The sequence below is a fragment of the Schistocerca serialis genome, chromosome 7, assembly GCF_023864345.2.
Source record: "Schistocerca serialis cubense isolate TAMUIC-IGC-003099 chromosome 7, iqSchSeri2.2, whole genome shotgun sequence".
Lineage (NCBI taxonomy): Eukaryota > Metazoa > Arthropoda > Insecta > Orthoptera > Acrididae > Schistocerca > Schistocerca serialis.
Window position 1 is genome coordinate 584556798 of NC_064644.1, and position 18686 is coordinate 584575483.

Genomic DNA, 18686 nt, shown 5'->3' on the forward strand with positions numbered 1-18686 from the left:
TGTAACACACATCACCATGTTGATTACATTGCCTAACAACACTGTAAAGCAGCTTAATTAATTCATTAGAATGATTTGCAATGTAGTACGGCCCATTACACACACAAAATGTTACAGGAAGTTTGCTGACCGCATGAAAGTATGAGAGTGTTTCTCTTTCCATAAATGCCAATAAACCGGCAGTTTCAAAAGTTAAATTATGAACTGTTGTGTAACTTCATGATTGTCCGATACCACTACGGAACTTGTTGTATCGTATCTCTTCACAAGGCATCTCAAGAAGCCAGGATAAACAAGAAGAAGAAAAAGACTAAAGAAGAGGCATCGGTATACCCCTCTGTTGCACCTATTCACCCATTGTGCGCGAGCAACAAGGCCATTTGGGATCCATGAGCTGGAGTCACTTGGAGTAGAGCAAGTCCAACCTAAAATCCAGGGTTTTAACCATCTGCCACTGTGCACTCCTGCTTCTGTTTTTAATGCAATATTTTCTGACAATTTATATGAGCACCACAACTGTATAGCTGTCTTTACAGATGTTCATTCATTGCTCTGTTGTTTTCTGGGATTGTGTCCTTAAGGTCTATATGACTCAAGCCTTGCTGTCTTCCATGCAGAATTATATGTGATCTTGCAGGCACTGGAGCAGATGAGATGTTCTTCCAGTGCTAAATTTCTTATCTGTTCAGAGACTCTGAGTGCCCCTCACTCTCTACAGTGTTTGTACACAGCAGATAAAGTAGTCCAGAACATACAGGATGCCTTCCTCCAACCACAATGATTGGGGAAGAAGATGTCTTTCTGCTGGGTACCAGGGCACATGGGTACAAAAAGGTGGATCTAGCATCCAAGGAGGCATGTCGTGATCCTCAGCTATTTCAGTGTGCCATTCCTCTGCATGCTATAGCTTCACTGTTGAGATCCAGTGTCTTGCATCAGTGGGAAATTGAGTGGCTCGAGTAACAATAAGCTCTGACTAATACAGCCCACAGTGTGACCATGGTGTACATCCTTTCAGCCACATCAATGAGACAAGGTTCTCCTTCCTTGTCTTTGCATAGGCCACAGCCCTATGATGCATGGCTTCTTGCTCCAACGAGAGGACTGTCCAATGTTTGGTGCTTATGGCAAATAGATCCCTGTGTGTCACATTTTATTGTACAAAAACCAAACAGTGGAAAGTCCAGGATGGAATGTAACAATATTATGAAAGGAAAGTAGCTACTCATCATATAGCAGAGATGCGGAGTTGCAGACAACAAAAAGACTGTCACAAAGGCCTTTGTCAAAAATAGACACCCCCCCCCCCCCCACACACAGACACACACACACACACACACACACACACACACACACACACACACACTAGGGTAGGGCGACAGACACTTGCTGGTGGGAAGCACACAGGGATGAGATGGAGACAGGGTAGGGCAGCTATGTGCAGTTGGGAGGTTAGATGGAGGGAGGGGGGGGGGGGGGGGAGTAGTGGAAACAGAGAGAAGTAAAAAGACTGGGTGTGATGGTGGAATGAGGGCTGTGTAGTGCTGGAAAGGGGCTGAATGGGTGAGGACAATGACTAACAAAGGTTGAGGCCAGGAGGGTTACGGGAATGTAGGATATATTGCAGGGAAAGTTCCCACCTGCACAATTCGGAAAAGCTGGTGTTGATGGGAAGGATCCATATGGCACGGGCTGTGAAGCAGTCATTGAAAAGAAGGATGTCTTGTTGGGTGGCGTGCTGTGCAACAGGGTGGTCCACTTGTTTCTTGGCCACAGTTTGTCGGTGGCCAGTCATGCAGACAGCCAGCTTGTTGGTTGTCATACCCACATAGAATGCAGCACAGTGGTTGCAATTTACCTTGTAGATCATATGACTGGTTTCACAGGTAGCCCTGCCTTTGATGGGATAGGGGATGTTTGTGACTGGACTGGAGTAGGTGATGGTTGCAGGATGTATTGGACAGGTCTTGCATCTAGGTCTGTTATACAGGGATATGAGCCATGAGGTAGGGGTTGGGAGCAGGGTTTGTGTAGGGATGGACAAATATACTGTGTAGGTTCGGTGGACGGTGGAATAGCGCTTTTTTGGGGGGGGGGGGGGCATAGTGGGTAGGACATTTCTCATTTCGGGGCACGATGAGAGGAACTCGAAACCCTATCGGAGAATGTAATGTAATTTTTGTTGTGCCTATCTGTGACTCACCATCTCCGCTATATGGTGAGTAGCAACTTTCCTTTCATAACATTTTATTGGACAGTGTTTTATCTGCCGCGGCAGATTTGCCAATGGATCTACCCTCTATTTTAAGTAATGTTCAAATGAATGTGGTTTGAGTTTTACACTTTTGTGAATTGTGCAAGTGTATTTGAGATGGGTTGATTGTGTGGTCAATTTTAGTTCATTGGTATGCAAGATTTTTAAAGGTTCTATTTGCATTCGTTTGCTTTAATGAGTGTAAGAGTGCTGAAAACCTGCCTGTTCAGCATCCATAAAACTGAGTGGCACCATTCTCAGCTACCAAAAAGAATAAATTAAAGGCACCTCCCTGTGCTGGCAGTCATGGTGACAATGTTTTGGGATAGTGCTGATGTCATTCTGGTGGATGTGTTGCCAAAGGGGTCAACCATTAATTCAGAGGCATGTATGAAGACAGAACAAATTCAAGAACCATTTCTGAAGTGTTGAGTGTGACAAGAATCTAAACAAAATCGTGCCTCGACACAACCATGTATGCCCACACGGAAGTCTCAGAACCAGGAAACACACTGCAGAATTGGGTTGAACATCATTGCCTCATCCAACCTGTGGCCTAGACCTAGCAACAAGAACATTCAAACTGTTTGTGCCTCTGAAGGATTCTCTATGTAGAATACACTTCAAAGATGATGAGAGTATTTCATGCAGTGAAAACATAGATGCAAGCACAAGAAAAGAAAGTATACTGACAAGGAATACATGCTCTCAAGCAATGCTGATGTAAGGCCACAAAACATGATGGGCACTATGTAGAAAAATAGTACATGTAAAAAGGAATATTTTTTTATATTGTCATCAAACTCTAATGCCTAAGGACAAGCATGAACTGAGACAAAAGTTGGGGAGCAGTGTTTATTGAATGGCAGTAGTAAATCCTTTGTGTAAATGAAAACTCTGCTTGCTAGCAAATGTACTCAACTCCACAAGTGCTTCTTTCTTTACAAACCCCTCATTTATCATGAGAAAATTGTCATGTTAAACTTCTTACTATCTTTATTCAATGTTTGCCATAGTTCCAGTCATTCAGTTGCTCAGAGACAGAGTTTCTTCACAATATCATTAGTTTTCAGGGTTTTCAGAATGAAATTTTTACATTGCAGCAGTGTGTGTGCCAGTCTGAAACTTGCTGGCAGATTATAACTGTGTGCTGGATCGAGACTTGGAACTTGGGACCTTTGCATTTTGCAGGCAAGTCCTGTACCAGTCTACTGCGAAATGCAAAGGCCCCAAATTAAAGTCTCGATCCAGCACACAGTTTTAATCTGCCAAGAAGTCTCAGTTTCCAGAGTGTGTATCACTTCTTAGAGTTACTGGTTGCTTGGGACTTGGTCACTGACTTCTTTCCAATGTTAAGGAAACACTTGTGTTGTAATGGTGACTGGAGCAGTCGCGGGGTTGAAGTAACGGAAAGCACTGTGGGACCAGTGGAGTGGCCCGCGAACAACAACACAACGGAAGAGGAGGGATGTGACCAAAGAAGGACAGAACAAACATCAACAAGATCGAAACAACTGAGTCACAAGAAAACCTAACAACCACGTCCACTCGTACACACAACAAGAAAGTAAATAAGTGGTCTAAGGCGAGGTGATGTGTCCAGAGACGTACGCAAGGTTACACTGGCTGGCTGAGCGAGAGATAGGCACTTATGTACTCTATCGGGGGCACCACTATTGGCCGGTGGAACCATGTGTTCCACTGTGGCGCCCTCACACTAAATGCGGGCCAAGAGGCACACGCCGCCACAGCTTACGGCACGATGGTGCAGAGACCTCTAGGGGTCTTCGACGTCCATGACGTCTGGCACGGATTCAAATTCCATGGCACGTGGTACCAGACTTTGTGCCGTAAGTTTATATTTATTATAGTCACCTTTTTTAACAGTTGCAAATCTTTTATTAATTTCTTAAGAAATTTAAGATTAATGCAATGCTAAGTGCTTATACTAACCATGATATTGGTGGGTCTAAATGAAAAATACTCAATAGTAAACTAAGGCAAATTGAGACACAAATGTAAGAGGGATGTTCCATGATGTTATCAGTTTCAACTATGTCGCATTACTATTTCCATGCACACATCTCAAAGGTAGGGAGCATGTTGTATCACTTTTAATTATCATACCTCAACATTCTGTTCTTTTTTTCTTATGGTGCCTGAAATCTGTTACATTGGTTGTAGTAACCTGGTCTCACCCTAACAGAGGAGAGAGAAAGCAGCTTTTGTCATTGGAAAACCTTTCTGGTTTTCTGAGCACTACACTATACTGCAGAAACTTAAAATGACATTTGGGAAAAATAAACATTGTTTTTAAGCAGATGGTATCAGTTTCACATCACTATCTTAAGTATATAAGTTATAAAGTAAGTTTATAATCAAGGAAAGAGTTTTTCAGGTGAAATTTATGTGCACTTTTGCATTTAAAATGTTTTGTATAGTATAACGCGAAACAAAACGCACATTAAGTACCGTACCTCACAAAATTACCACATTTCCTGTAAATCTATAGTGTACGTGGCTGAAAGCAAGGGGAAACTACAGCTGTAATTTTTCCCGAGGGCATGCAGCTTTACCGTTTGGTTAAGTGATGACTGCGTCCTCGGATCTCTGGGGAGGGACTACTCAGGAGATAGAAAACTGGTGTTCTACAGATCGGAGTGTGGAATGTCAGATCCCTTAATCAGGCAGGTCAGTTAGAAAATTTAGAAAGGGAAGTGGCTAGGTTAAAGTTAGTTATAGTGGGAATTAGTGATGTTCGGTGGCAGGAGGAACAAGACTTCTGGTTAGGTGAATACAGGTTTATAAATACAAAATCAAATAGGGGTAATGCATGAGTAGGTTTAATGATGAATAAAAAAAATATGATTGTGGGTAAGCTACTATGAACAACATAGTGAACGCAGTATTGTAGCCAAGATAGACACAAGTTCAAGTTTATATGCCAACTAGCTCCGCAGATGACAAAGAGATTGACGAAATGTATAATGAGATTTTAAAAAAAAAAATTCAGATAGTGAAGGGAGATGAAAATTTAATAGTCATGGGGGGACTGGAATTCAACAGTAGGAAAAGGAAGAGAAGTAATAGGTGAATATGGACCGAGGGTAAGGAATGAAAGAGGGAGCCGCCTTGTAGAATTTTGCACAGAGCATAACTTAATCATAGCTAACACTTGGTTCAAGAATCATGGAAGAAGGTTGTATACTTGGAAGAGGTCTGGAGACACTGGAAGATTTCAGATAGATTATATAATGGTAAGGCAGAGATTTAGGAACCATGTTTTAAATTGAAAGATATTTCCAGGGGCAGATGTGGACTCTGACCACAATCTGTTGGTTACAAACTGTAGATTAAAACTGTAGGAACTGCAAAAAGGTAGGAATTTAAGGAGATGGGATGTGGGTAAAGGAGATTGTAGAAAGTTTCAGCAAATACAGGGGAAAGAAATACGGTAGAAGAAGAATGTATGAGTAGCAAGAGCTCAGATGGAAAACCAGTCCTAAGCAAAGAAGGAAAAGCAGAAAGGTGGAAGGAGTATACAGAGGGTCTATCAAAGAGTGATGTACTTGAGGACAATATTACGGAAATTGAAGAGGACGTAGATGAATATGAAGTGGGAGATATGATACTGTGTGAAGAGTCTGACAGAGCACTGAAATTGTTAAGTTGAAACAAGATCCTGGGAGTAGACAACATTCCATTAAAACTAATGATAGCCTTGGGAGAACCAGCCCTGACAAAACTCTACCATCTGGTGAGCAAGATGTACGAGACAGGCGAAATACTCTCAGACTTCAAGAAGAATAAAATAATTCCAATCCCAAAGAAAGCAGGTGTTGACAGGTGTGAAAATTGCCGAACTATCAGTTTAATAAGTCACGGCTGCAAAATACTGACACGAATTCTTTACAGACGAATGGAAAAACTGGTAGAAGCCGATCTTGGGGAAGATCAGTGTGGATTCCATAGAAATGTTGGATCACACGAGGCAATACTGGCCCTACACCTTATCTTCTAAGACAGATTGAGGAAAGGTAAACCCAGGTTTCTTGCATTTGTAGACATAGAGAAAGTTTTTGACACTGTTGACTGGAATACTCTCTTTCAGATTCTGAAAGTGGCAGGGGTAAAATACAGGGAGCAAAAGGCTATTTACAATTTGTACAGCAGATGGCAGTTATGAGTCGAAGGGTATGAAAGGGAAGCAGTGGTTGGGAAGGGAGTGAGACAGGGTTGTAGCCTATCCCCAACATTGTTCAGTCTGTATATTGAGCAAGCAGTAAAGGAAACAAAACATAAATTCAGAGTATAAATTAAAATCCATGGAGAAGACATAAAAACTTTGAGGTTTGCAGATGACATTGTAATTCTGTTAGAGACAGCAAAGGACCCGGAAGAGCAGTTGAATGGAAAGGACAGTGTCTTGAAAGGAGGAAAAGCAAGAGAGGAGACTGGAATGTAGTCAAATTAAATCAGGTGATGCTGAGGGAATTAGATTAGGAAATGAGACACTTAAAGTAGTAAATGAATTTTGTTGTTGGGGGAGAAAACTAATTGATGGTGGTCAGAGCAAAGAGGATACAAAATGTAGACTGGCTATGGTAAGGAATGCATTTCTGAAAAAGAGAAATTTGTTAACATCGAGTATAGATTTAAGTATCAGGAAGTGATTTCTGAAAGTATTTTACAGTGTGTAGCCATGTATGGAAGTGAAATGTGGACCATAAATAGTTTAGACAAGAAGAGAATAGAAGCTTTCGATATATGGTGCTACAGAAGAATGCTGAAGATTAGATGGGTAGATTACGTATCTAATGAGGAAGTACTGAATAGAATTGGGGGGAAGAGAAATTTGTGGCACAACCTGACTAGAAGGAGGGATCGGTTGGTAGTGCATGTTCTGAGGCATCAAGGGATCACCAATTTAGCATTGGAGGGCAGTGTGGAGGGTAAAATTTGTAGAGGGAGACCAAGAGATGAATACACTAAACATATTCAGAAGGATGTAGGTTGTAGTAGGTACTGGGAGATACCACATTGCGACAACCAACATCTTGTGTAGATGTACTGAACTTGTTACACAGGTATTGTCTTATATGTGTTTATGTGCTCGACAAAATGTGAGGTGCTCATCCGGCACAAAAACTAAAAAAGGATATCTGGACACAAGGCAGTAATTTTTTGTCTTCCGGAATTTGTTGATTTCAATGACCTGAATCTTCTTGAGCTTAAGCCGGGTTTCCATTTATAATTTCTTAATTTCATAGTTCAGTTTTTCCCTCCTATCTCTCCTAAAGATAGTAGCATAAGGTGAATTGTTTATAGGATGTGCACCATTTTACATTTGAGAGAGATTCAGCAGTTGGTTTCAGGTCTGACCCACTGCTGGGGTAGTTTGTGTATTTTAAGATGTTTTGCAGAAATATTCGACAACTCATCGGACTCATTTTGTATAGTTAAATGCATCAAATTGTTCTGTCATTTATTTATTTTTTTTTTTTTAGATGTTGTGTACATTGGAGCCATACATCCACAACATTACCATGTTGGAAAATTGATGTTGGAGAATGGAAAACCTATACTTTGTGAAAAGCCACTCACTATTAACTCTAAGCAAACAAAAGAACTCATTGCATTGGCAAGAGAGAAGAAGCTATTTTTAATGGAGGCAGTTTGGTCCCGTTGTTTTCCTGCTTATGCCATGCTTAGGAGGGAAATGAATGCAGGTACATTGGGTGACATTGTCCAGGTCATAGCGAATTTTGGTGTTCCTTTGGAGAAGGAAGACCGCCCAAGGTAAAAAATATTGTTATCCTTACTGCTGGTACCTTTTATTATTGTTAAGTGTTAATTGCATAGTTACATAAACAGTTTTAGCAGTTGTTTTGAACATTGTGCGTTGTCTTTCCCACCACCCACCCCACCTCTCCTACAGGTCCTTCCAGAAACCTGCATGTGAAAGCCTCAGCCTAAAATTTAAAAATCTTAGGTTTATTGTGTACACTATAGCCAACATATTTATCACAAGAGAACAACTGTAAAACAATTCTCATTTGTCATTGGTCAGAACCTCATTTTGGTGTACAGTACTCCGATATAATGTTCTGACACAGATCTGACATGTTTCTGGTGCAAATAAATAGATCTGAAAATGATTCAGAGAGGATCAAAACATGTCCTGTATCAAAAAATGTGCTACTGAGACTAAAAAATAGATTAGAATTGTTATAAATTCATTGCTTACATTTTAAATTTTTTAAGGCTTTTTTTATTCAAAATTGACTCAAGAGAATACTGTACATTAGTTAATCAAAGTTCAGTTCAACTCACTCAATCACCTTTCCATATAATATGTAGCACTTTGTTTTGAATTAGCTTTCATTATTAAAATCTGATCCTGTTAGGAAATATATGTTGTAGTGGTGTGTCAATATTGCTACTCTTACACCCTGTGACAATAGCCAGTACTAAATTCATGAGCTAACATGTCAGATCACTCTGGTGGCATTTTAAAGGTTAAAAATATCCTTTGGCTAACCCTGGATGAGATACCATAGGACCTAATAGGATAAAAATTGGCAAGTAAATCTTGGGTGCACAAGTATCTCAGAGAGTATTCTTATGCAGAAGCCAGCAGAACTTTGTTTCTATGAAATTTCCATCACTCCAGTATTTTAAAGTGTTTGATTTCCCTGCTTATTAGATGTAGCGTATGCTCAAGCTCCATGTCAGAAATTGTCTGCTTTTATAAATGTTGTGTACTTGCATTTACCAATGCTGATACAGCATATTACACTGGGCAATTGATGTAAGACTTGGATAGAACATGTTGTGTCTGTGTTTGCCATTCAGTGAAACTCAACACAGAAACTTAGCAACTTTATGAAGTATTATTAACTTACTTTGAGAAGATACAGTCTTTCTAAAGACAGACACATCATTACAAAATGTGATTGTTGGATTATTAAATTAAATGTTATAGTACAATGGTTACCAGTCTGGGGTTATATACCCCCTTGAATATATTATGAAATTTTGTAAGGGGTAAAAACAAAAAGCGTTTATGATCAAGAATGTGAAATTCAAGTCAAAATACAATGCCTTGGTCTCTGCAAGGACAACATACCAAAAATAGATTGACAAGTGGTAACAAATTTCATGAAAGGTTTTTGGTGAAAATCTATTAAACCTTCAAGTATATGGATTCTATATGCCAAAACTAAAATATGTGTTAGTAGATTTTTGAGTGATTTACATTGGCCGAGATCAAACTGATAATACAGAAAAAGGAGAAATGGACATTACCAAATGTCCCAAGTGGTCGCCATTTCCTTGCTCATTAAAAAAGCTGCAAAAGCGTAGGAGCTATATTTGTTTGAACATTAACTAAATTTTAGTTGTATTTCATAGCTTCAGAATTAGTAGTGTTAATTTTTTTTCCTTTGATCTAGCAGTTAGTTGTGTACTAAGCTTTGTTAGGATATCAGGTGACATGCAGTCTTGTTCAGGGGTAATGGATCTGAGAAAGGTCGAGAAACATTGTTCTAGAATGTTGTACAACGTGTGATAGAAACATTAACCCATTTTGAACATTATATTTAAACATAAAGAATTTGAACTTCATGTCAGTGTACATTATTTGAAAGACCGTGTCATTCCAGCAGTAGTCACAGCTTTGTAGACTGCTAATATTTAAGCACTGTTATTGAAAGCAGATTTTATCCACCTTGGCAGTTGTGTTGGTTTTCGACCCACCTCTGCTTCCTGTAACCAATGCATTTGAAGCATTGGATGAATGCACATCATGCTTTTGCAATTGAAACATCTTTCAAATGTGATAATAGTTTCATAATAATACAGATCTGACATCAGGTGGATGGGACCAGTTTTGTAGTAGAAGGCACTTATAAGTTGAGTCTAGCAGTTCAGGTAAACAGCTTCTGCTTAAAACATCGGTTTTCCTGGTAGTCCTCATATAGTTCACAGTCCAGATAACTTTGCAGCAGTGAGAGCTACTATCAAGGTAACTCCAGCAAGATCACTTTGTTGGTGAGGTCTTTAACTAACTCTTCCAGCAAGACTGGAGGATAGATGTTGTGTGTGGATACTAAATGGAGCCCACAAAAGATAAGTTGCAAGTGACTCAACAGGTTTTGCCTGGAGATCTGGGGGTACATTGCATTTTATGTACGTAGCTTCTAAAGATAACAAACGTCTAACCTGATTCTCTCAAAAAATTTCATGATATGTGAGGAGACCACTTTTCATTTTTGCGCTACGCAGACAATCAACCTTAAAGTATTGCCCCTGTATACCCTTAACAATTTCAAGCATCATCACTTCATAATGCCAAAGTTACTGTGTGGTGTGGCATGTCTGAGCAAAATATTTTTTACACTATTGTTTTAAGAATGGAGCAGGCGATGCTCTGTCTTATCAGTTCGCTGTGTTGCAACAATTTGTAGTGCTATAAGTGAGCCACATTATGATCTATTTGTAGGTGTGGTTCCAACGGGATAGAACAATTGCTTACACGGCCAGAACACCCATGGGACCTTATGCTGACTGTCTCCAGAGTGCCGTGTTTCTTAATGTGGTAATGTTAAATGGCCACCCCATTTTCCCACTTTATCAACATGGGATTTTGTTCTCTCAAATCTATATTTACATCCATATCCAGCAGATGACTATTAAGTACTTGGCATAAAGTACTTCCTATCATAACAATTACTACAGCTTGTTCCTGTTCCATTCAATTATAAATAGTATTAGCTTGTTTTGCGATTCCTGAGGGAGCAGTAGTATATTCGAAGAGTCATCACTTAAAAATGGTTCTTGACACTTTGTGACTAGGCTTTCATGGGATAGTTTGCATCTGTCATGAAGAGTCTGCCAGTTCACTTACTTGAACATCTCTGTGACACTCTCCCATAGATCAAATGAACCTGCAACCATTCGTGTTGCCCTTCTGTGTATATGTTCAATATCCCCTGTTAGTCCTTCTTGGTATGTGTCCCATCAGTTGAGCAAAATACTAGGATGTGTCACACAAATTATTTGTAAACAATCTTCTTTGTAGACTGATTACATTTCCATACTATTCTACCAATAAACCAAATTATGCTATTTGCTTTATGTATGGCTGAGCCTGTGTGATCATTCAATTTCATTTTAAAACAAGTTGCCAATCTTTGCACCACTGACAAATCTTATCAATGCTGAATATTTGTAAGGCCTTTTTTCAGACAGTATTTTGTTATAAATAACCACTACACAATCAGTGAAAGGTCTGGGGTTACTATTAATGTTATCTGCAAGGTTGTCAGTATGCGACATGAACAGCAAGGGTCCCAATACAGTCTTGTGGTGCGTGCCTAAATTTACTTCTGTTTCTGCCAAAGACTGTCCGTGCAAAAAAACCTGTTGCATCCTCCTTTAAGAAATCCTCAATTCAGTCCCAAATTTTGTTCTATATCCCATATAATGATAGTTAATTAACAAACTGTGGTGTATTACTGTCAGATTCTTTTTGAATGTCAAGAAATACAGCCCACAAGTGATTGCCTTGGCATATGGCCTTCATGATGATGTGTGAGAAAAGTTCAAGTTGGGTTTTGCACGGTCAATGTTTCAGAATTCATGCTGGTTCGCATGGAGGTCATTCTGTTACAGATAACTCATTGTATGTTGTAGGATTCTACAACAGATGGACATCAATGATATTGGGCAGTAGTTTAAAAGATCATTTCTGCTGCTGTCCCAGGTTCAGTTCCCGGCGGGTTCGGGGATTTTCACCTGTCTCGATGACTGGGCGTTTGTATTGTACTCATCATTCATGAGAGTGGCAAGTTTGGACTGAGCAAAGGTTGGGAATTTGTACAGGCACTGATAACCATGCAGTTGAGCACCCCACAAACCAAACATCATCATTTCTGCTGCCCTTCTTGTAGATAGGTGTCACCTGAGCTTTCTTCAAACTTCCAGGCATAGTTTTTTGTTTGTGGGATCTACAGTACGTTAAGGTTTAAAAAGAAGCTAAGTCAGCCGCAAATTCAGTGTGGAATCTGATAGAGGTTCCATCAGACCCTGGAGCTTTACTTGGTTTTAATAATTTCAGCTGTTTTGCAACAATATTGACACTAATGTCTGTGTCTATCGTCTTTGCTGCTGTAGTGTGAGAATTAAGATGGACGCAGGATTTTCCTCTGTAAAGAAACATTTGAAAACTACTGATTTCAGTATTTTTCTTGACATCAGGAAATTGTTGTGAAAACTGGGTTAGGTGTTTGTTATTTCTGGAAGCTGTGCACAGAAAATTCAATGTAGCACCTGATATTTGGGCAAACACTGTTGCATCTTTTGCATTTTCTGCTAAAGCAATTGTTGAAGGATTCATGCATTGCATTTCCCTATTTATAGCCACATGCTGTATTTTACATCTATTGTGTAGTAGTCTGTTATTGTTTAAGTTTCTTTATAGTGACTGTTTATCGTAGAATGTCCCTCCCATTCATGAACTATTGTACTAGATACATATCTGAACAGTGCATAGTCAACTTTTCATTTAAACTTGAGCGACAGTTCTCCTACTTGCTCTTGTCCAGAGCTAAATGATGACTCTACCACCTCTTTATCTAGTTAGCAAAACATTTAAATCTTTTTACTTGTTTTAGCCCCCCTTCACACTTTGGTAATCATTGTTGCTATGACTGTCTCATGGTTACTAATTTCAGTTTGTGTGGACCTGCCCAAAGAGGTTGGGTCTCCTGTTGCCATCATGGAGTAGACTTCTGAACTATCCATTCTAGATAGTTTTCAGGGAAGGCAGTTAGCAGTGTTTCATAGGATTTTTGTCATCCTCGCTACTTACAAAACTGTAATTGTCCCAGTTGAGTGTTGGATGATCCATCCAGTGAAGATACTATAATTAGGGAAGATTGATTATAGCAAAACTGAGGTTTTCTCAAAAGTTTTGAATACCTCTGCAGCAAGTCTGGTGATCAGTAAAAAGAGCCAGTTACATGGCTGTTAGTTATAATGTATGCTACAGTAACAGTAACTCATAAACACTGACTTCTTTTGAACTATGTTATGTGCAGCACTCATTTCTTTCAAAAATTTGCAAAAATATGTGATTATACTGATGATACATGTAGATATACACTAAAATTTTGGGCGAACCCTTTTTCTTTATTAGGTTACTACTAGTAAAATTATATGTAGCACATATATAGATTTCAACTGATGGTATGTTATGAAATATGTTTTCTGTAACACGCAGTGGTCAAAATGCTAAGTATATCATGACGTTTATGAGCTTTGATACAATTAACACAAAAACAAGTTTGAATTTGAGTTGAAATTACTTAGGTTTTTGAAATCAAACAATGGAAAATACAAGATGGAATGTAACAATATTACTAAAAGGAAAGTTGCTACTCACCATATAGCGGAGATGCTGAGTCGCAGATAGGTGCAACAAAAAGCAGTTTTTGTTATGACTATCTGCGACTCAGCATCTCCACTATATGGTGAATAGCAACTTTCCTTTTCTTAATATTGTTAGGGTTTTGAAACCAATTCATGTCACACACACAGTAATGAAATACCAAAACTCAGCTAGTAAACATAATAAGTAAACACACAGGCAAAAATGCTTGCATTGAGCACTTAGCTGCTTTCAGGACATCTTGTACACTAACATGCCAAAGGTGAACTCTGTAGTAGCAAACAAAATCTAAAGCATACGCTATCAAGCCAACAACCATTCAGAATTTGTCAAATATCATTTACACCAAAAGTGGAGACCATAAATAGAAATACTCTCTCATACAATGTTCACTAATTCTTCATCTTAATGGTTGAAGTTCTTGTAAGAGTGCAGATTACCTTTGTTTATTTATATGATTCTGAAATACATCTAACACATTGCCAGTGTGGTGCAAATTAATAACACATTTAATTATTTTTCATTGTAGATCAAAGGAGCTTGGTCGTGGTACTGTACTTGATTTGGCAGTTTATTGCCTACAGCTCGCTATATTCGTATTTGGTCCTGTACACCCAAAAAATATTGTTGCTCTTGGACACTTGAATGAATTTGGATGTGATGATAGCATGGCCTGTGTATTAACATATGAAGGTGGTAAAACAGCAGTGCTGAGTACAAATGCTCGAACGTATCTCCCTAATGAAGGATTTATAGTTGGGACCAAAGGCAGTTTAAAGGTATGTAATTTCATTGCATTCTACAGTAGCATGAAGTAGTATTGAAAGACAGGCATGTTTTATATCTTGCAGGATCGTATCATCTAAAGTAGCATCCAATCAGAGCATATCTGATCTAGTTTTATGAAGTAGCTGAACATAAGAGTTCACAGTGCCAGCAGCTCAACTGAAAACAAAAGTATCAAAGGATATCTAGAAAGAATGACTAGGTCTGTTTAAATAATTGTCGTAAAAGGCACTGTGCATACAAAGAAAGAGAACATTAAGCAGCATGCACTAAGGACTCTCTTTTTAATGTGTCCTCTTAAGTGTCTTCAAACAAAATAGGCCCCACCCACTGGACAGTGCTGCATGTACAGTGGTGCCATGTAAGCAAGTGTGGCACCCTCAATACATGTTTCATTGTCATCAGTGCCTGGCTGGGACATGAGAACTCACAAACCTGTAGATAACATGTGGAACTGAAATCCTCCACCTTTGTCCTAGCATGTCAGGGGCGGACTAGATGGCTTGGGATGTTGGTTGGTAGTCTCTGTCAACCACATTGCTGCTTAGTTGTTACGCAGCAGTGGTGGAGATGGCAGCAGTAACTCCTATGTTGGAACCAGTGATTTCCATTCAGTTATTGCTGGTAGCAATCCTTATGACCTATTGATATGCTGCTAATCGTCATAATCCATTAGTGGCTTACACAGCTAACTAATTGGGATGGCAGAGGTGACTCTGGCAACTCTGCAGAGTTTCCCTGCCAGTACACTATAGTGACCAACATCCACCCTAGGTGCCCACCCCTGCAGGCCCTGGGATTAGAATAGGCCTGAGGTATTCCTGTCTGTCATAAGAGGCAACTAAAAGGAGTCTCACACCTTTCAGTCTTGTATGTGATGGTCCCCTGTAGGGTTTGACCTCCATTTTTCAAAATTTTCCCAAAGAGCGAGCCAGTTGGGGAAGGGCGTCTTACGTGGTGCATTGAGATTTTTAGCCCACTTTCTCGTCGTGGCATTGCAGTCCTGCTCATCCTCCATCTCTTGAGCGAGAGCACCTTCCTGGTTGTGTTTTCCTCCACCCACTATGCAGTGTCGTCTTGTGCGCCAATGAGGACCATGGAATTCTTTGCATCTCATATCCAGCACGGTAGCCAGTCCGTTGTGGCAGGGCCGCCTTGTACCCTGTTGGTTGTAGCCTCCTGACTACGTAGGGATCGCTCTGCTGATGCCTGTGCCGTTAACTCCCGACGTATGCCACGGAGTAGATGCCTGTCACCCTTGGGGCAACGGGACGCCCGGCAATGGCCATCCTGCTAGGTGGCCTTTGCTGCGGCTGGGTGTGCCCATCAGGAGGGGCCCTGCCTGAGTAGGTGGCATCAGGGTGGATGACATGCGATGGAGCGTACCACGTCATCACTTGCTGGTGATCAAATGCCAGCAGTCTCTAAGTATTCCAAGTCTCAGTACAATGCAAGGAAGTATGATCCTAAATTGTTCCCCTCCCTGGCCACGCCATGGGAGGAACACCAGGCTAAGGATGGCGGTGAACCTTCTTCGCCCTGGTACCTCATATGTACGAGAGCTGATGGGGACTCCTTTGTCTCAATGAAGCCTCAGTTTTTTGTAGAGCATTTAGAGGACAAGTTTGGGGAGATGGAGGGCTTGTCCAAAATGCGGTCAGGGCAGTCTTGATAAAAACGGCATCCTCTGCCCAGTCACGGGCATTACTTGCTTGTGACAAGCTACGGGATGTTTCTGTTACCATCATGCCTCATACAGGCTTAAATATGGTCCAGGGTATTATATTCCACAGGGACATTCTTTTGCAGTCTGACAACGAGCTGCACACCATCTTAGAGTGACGAGGAGTTCATTTCATCTGGCGCATCCATCTGGGTCCAAGGGACAATCAGGTTCCCACCAATGCCTTCATCTTAGTTTCCGAGGCTGACATATTACCCAAGAAGGTCAAGGTGATGGTCTACCTCTGTGATGTCAAGCCATATATCCCTCCCCCAATGCGGTGTTTTAAGCGCTGGTAGTTCGGCCATATGCGTTCCTGCTATACTTCCAGCATCGCATGTCGAGATTGTGAACGTCCATCCCATCCCATCCCATCCCATCCCAATACTCCGTGTGCCTCGCCTCCCATCTACGTCACACTGGACTCGCATTCGGGAGGATGACGGTTCAATTCCGCATCCAGCCATCCTGAGTTACGTTTTCCGTGAATTCCCTCAATCACTCCAGGCAGATGCCGGGACGGTTCCTCTGAAAGGGCACGGCTGACTTCCTTCCCGATACTTCCCTAATCCGATGAGACTAATGACCTCGCTGTCTGGTCTCCTTCCCCAAACAACCCGACCCACCTGTCAACTGCAGAGAGCATAATTCACCTTGCTCACCAGATTGCAGGATTTTACAGCAAGAAAGGAAAATCATGGAATACAAGACCCTGGACCAACTGACCTACAATAAGACCAAGAGGAAATTTGAGCACCTACATCCTGTGGCTATGACCTCCTCTTTTATGCTGCTGCTACGAGAACAGTTGTAGCCCCATCAGTTCCGCGAGTTCCAGTCATCTTTCAGAGCCGGAAGCCTACACCTGCCCCCTTCCCTGTTGCTCCCACACCACCTACCTCAGGAACACTGTCCCCCCAACCATCGGGGACACCAGTCCCCACTTGTCGGCTGAAGCAGCGTAAGTATTCTTCGGCTCCTCTCTCTATGAAGTGGCCCCTTGGGTTACTCCCTTCCCACATTTCTGCTAGTGGGAAAGATAACACCCGCCAGTGGTTGAAGTGCCCAAAAGCATCTGGTCGTAGGGCTACACGATCGTGCTCAGTCCTGCAGACTGAAACAGTGAAACTGTCCCAGCCAGAGAAACCCAAAGATCATCGAGAGAAATCCAGAAAGAAGACCTCCGAGACCAAGGGAATTATGGTGGCACCCACAACACCGCTGCCTACGAGCTCTGTGTCTGAGGGCGAGATGAAGATTGTGGCGTCTGCTGAGGACCTGGATCTTGCCAGACCCTCAGACACAATGGATATAGCCTGTTCGGTGGCAGCAGGTGACCCTGAGGCGTAGACTACCTCATTGAGTGTTTCGTGCCTTCCCAGTCTCACGATCACGTCATCCTCCGGTGGAATTGCAGCGATTTTTTCCACCACCTGACTGAGCTATGGCAACTGTTAAGCTTTACACCTGGGTCATTCCATGTGAAGTGTCTTAGGGCTCCCATCTCGACCATCTTCAATTTTGATGAAATTTGTACAGGATGTACCTGAGGGCCCTGCATGAACTTATGCAAAGTTTCAGGCTCACCCGTAACTTGGTTGAGGTGCTAGAGCCATTTTCGTGAAGACCACTTTTACAGAGACCGAAAAGTCGGTAAGAAATCGTCAAGTTTGGCATTCCACTGTTCCTAATGTAAAACAGCTAGACTCTTGCTTCTGGGTGTAGTGGTACAACTTTGTGTGCTCTACTTATAAATGTTGCAAATAGAGTTCAGAAAGCAATACATTTGGCATAATCTCAGTTCAAAGTGGGCAACAAATCATGTCCCGAGTGGGCAACAAATCATGTCACGAGAAATTTTCACCATAGTTTAACGAGGCATAAGTAGTGGAGAAAGTGTGCTATGGACCTGGTCTTTTGCCAAACTACCGTCTGTCTGGGTGTTTAGTATATCACAAATTTTGGCCTGGCTTGTGTGTTTAATTACTGTGCTACCATCCTGTAAATTTGCTAAAAAACATGAATGTATCAAAATATACCTGTGTTCAGTCATGTATCTCATTACATTCATTAACACCATTCAACAGAGCGCATTTCATTCTATTAGAAAAACTTATTTTCATTTTGGTTTCTCTTTGGGTAAGGTGCAAAAATGTCGCCTAAAATTTGGAATTTTGTTGCTCATGTCTTCATTGTTTAAATATTCATTTTGCTGTTTATTCAGTGTTTTTAAACCTGTTTGTGACAAGTTCACTGCTAAATTTAACCACTTAACTGTACTAGAGATTGCTACATAATTTTGGGGAAGCTGAATGCTTATTAATTTTATTTCTTTTCTTTATTTAGGACTCGACAATTAGATTTTAGTGTCTGAAGCATATCAAGTTGTTGCTAAAATGGAAGAACAAGTTAATGTATGCAGTTTCGGAAATACTGATTGCCCATGCCATTTAACAACATATAGTATCTTG

General features: G+C 40.9%; 1 protein-coding gene across 6 annotated transcripts in view; it reads left to right on the plus strand.

Moving 5' to 3' along the window:
* Positions 1–18686, plus strand: part of LOC126412160 (trans-1,2-dihydrobenzene-1,2-diol dehydrogenase-like) — a 103102-nt gene that overhangs the window by 57207 nt on the left and 27209 nt on the right. For all 6 annotated transcript variants that reach the window (XM_050081624.1, XM_050081622.1, XM_050081625.1 and 3 more), the window contains exons 3-4: positions 7762–8053; positions 14236–14485. In XM_050081624.1, coding sequence (XP_049937581.1) covers positions 7762–8053; positions 14236–14485 — 542 coding nt within the window. The remainder of the gene's footprint in view (positions 1–7761; positions 8054–14235; positions 14486–18686) is intronic.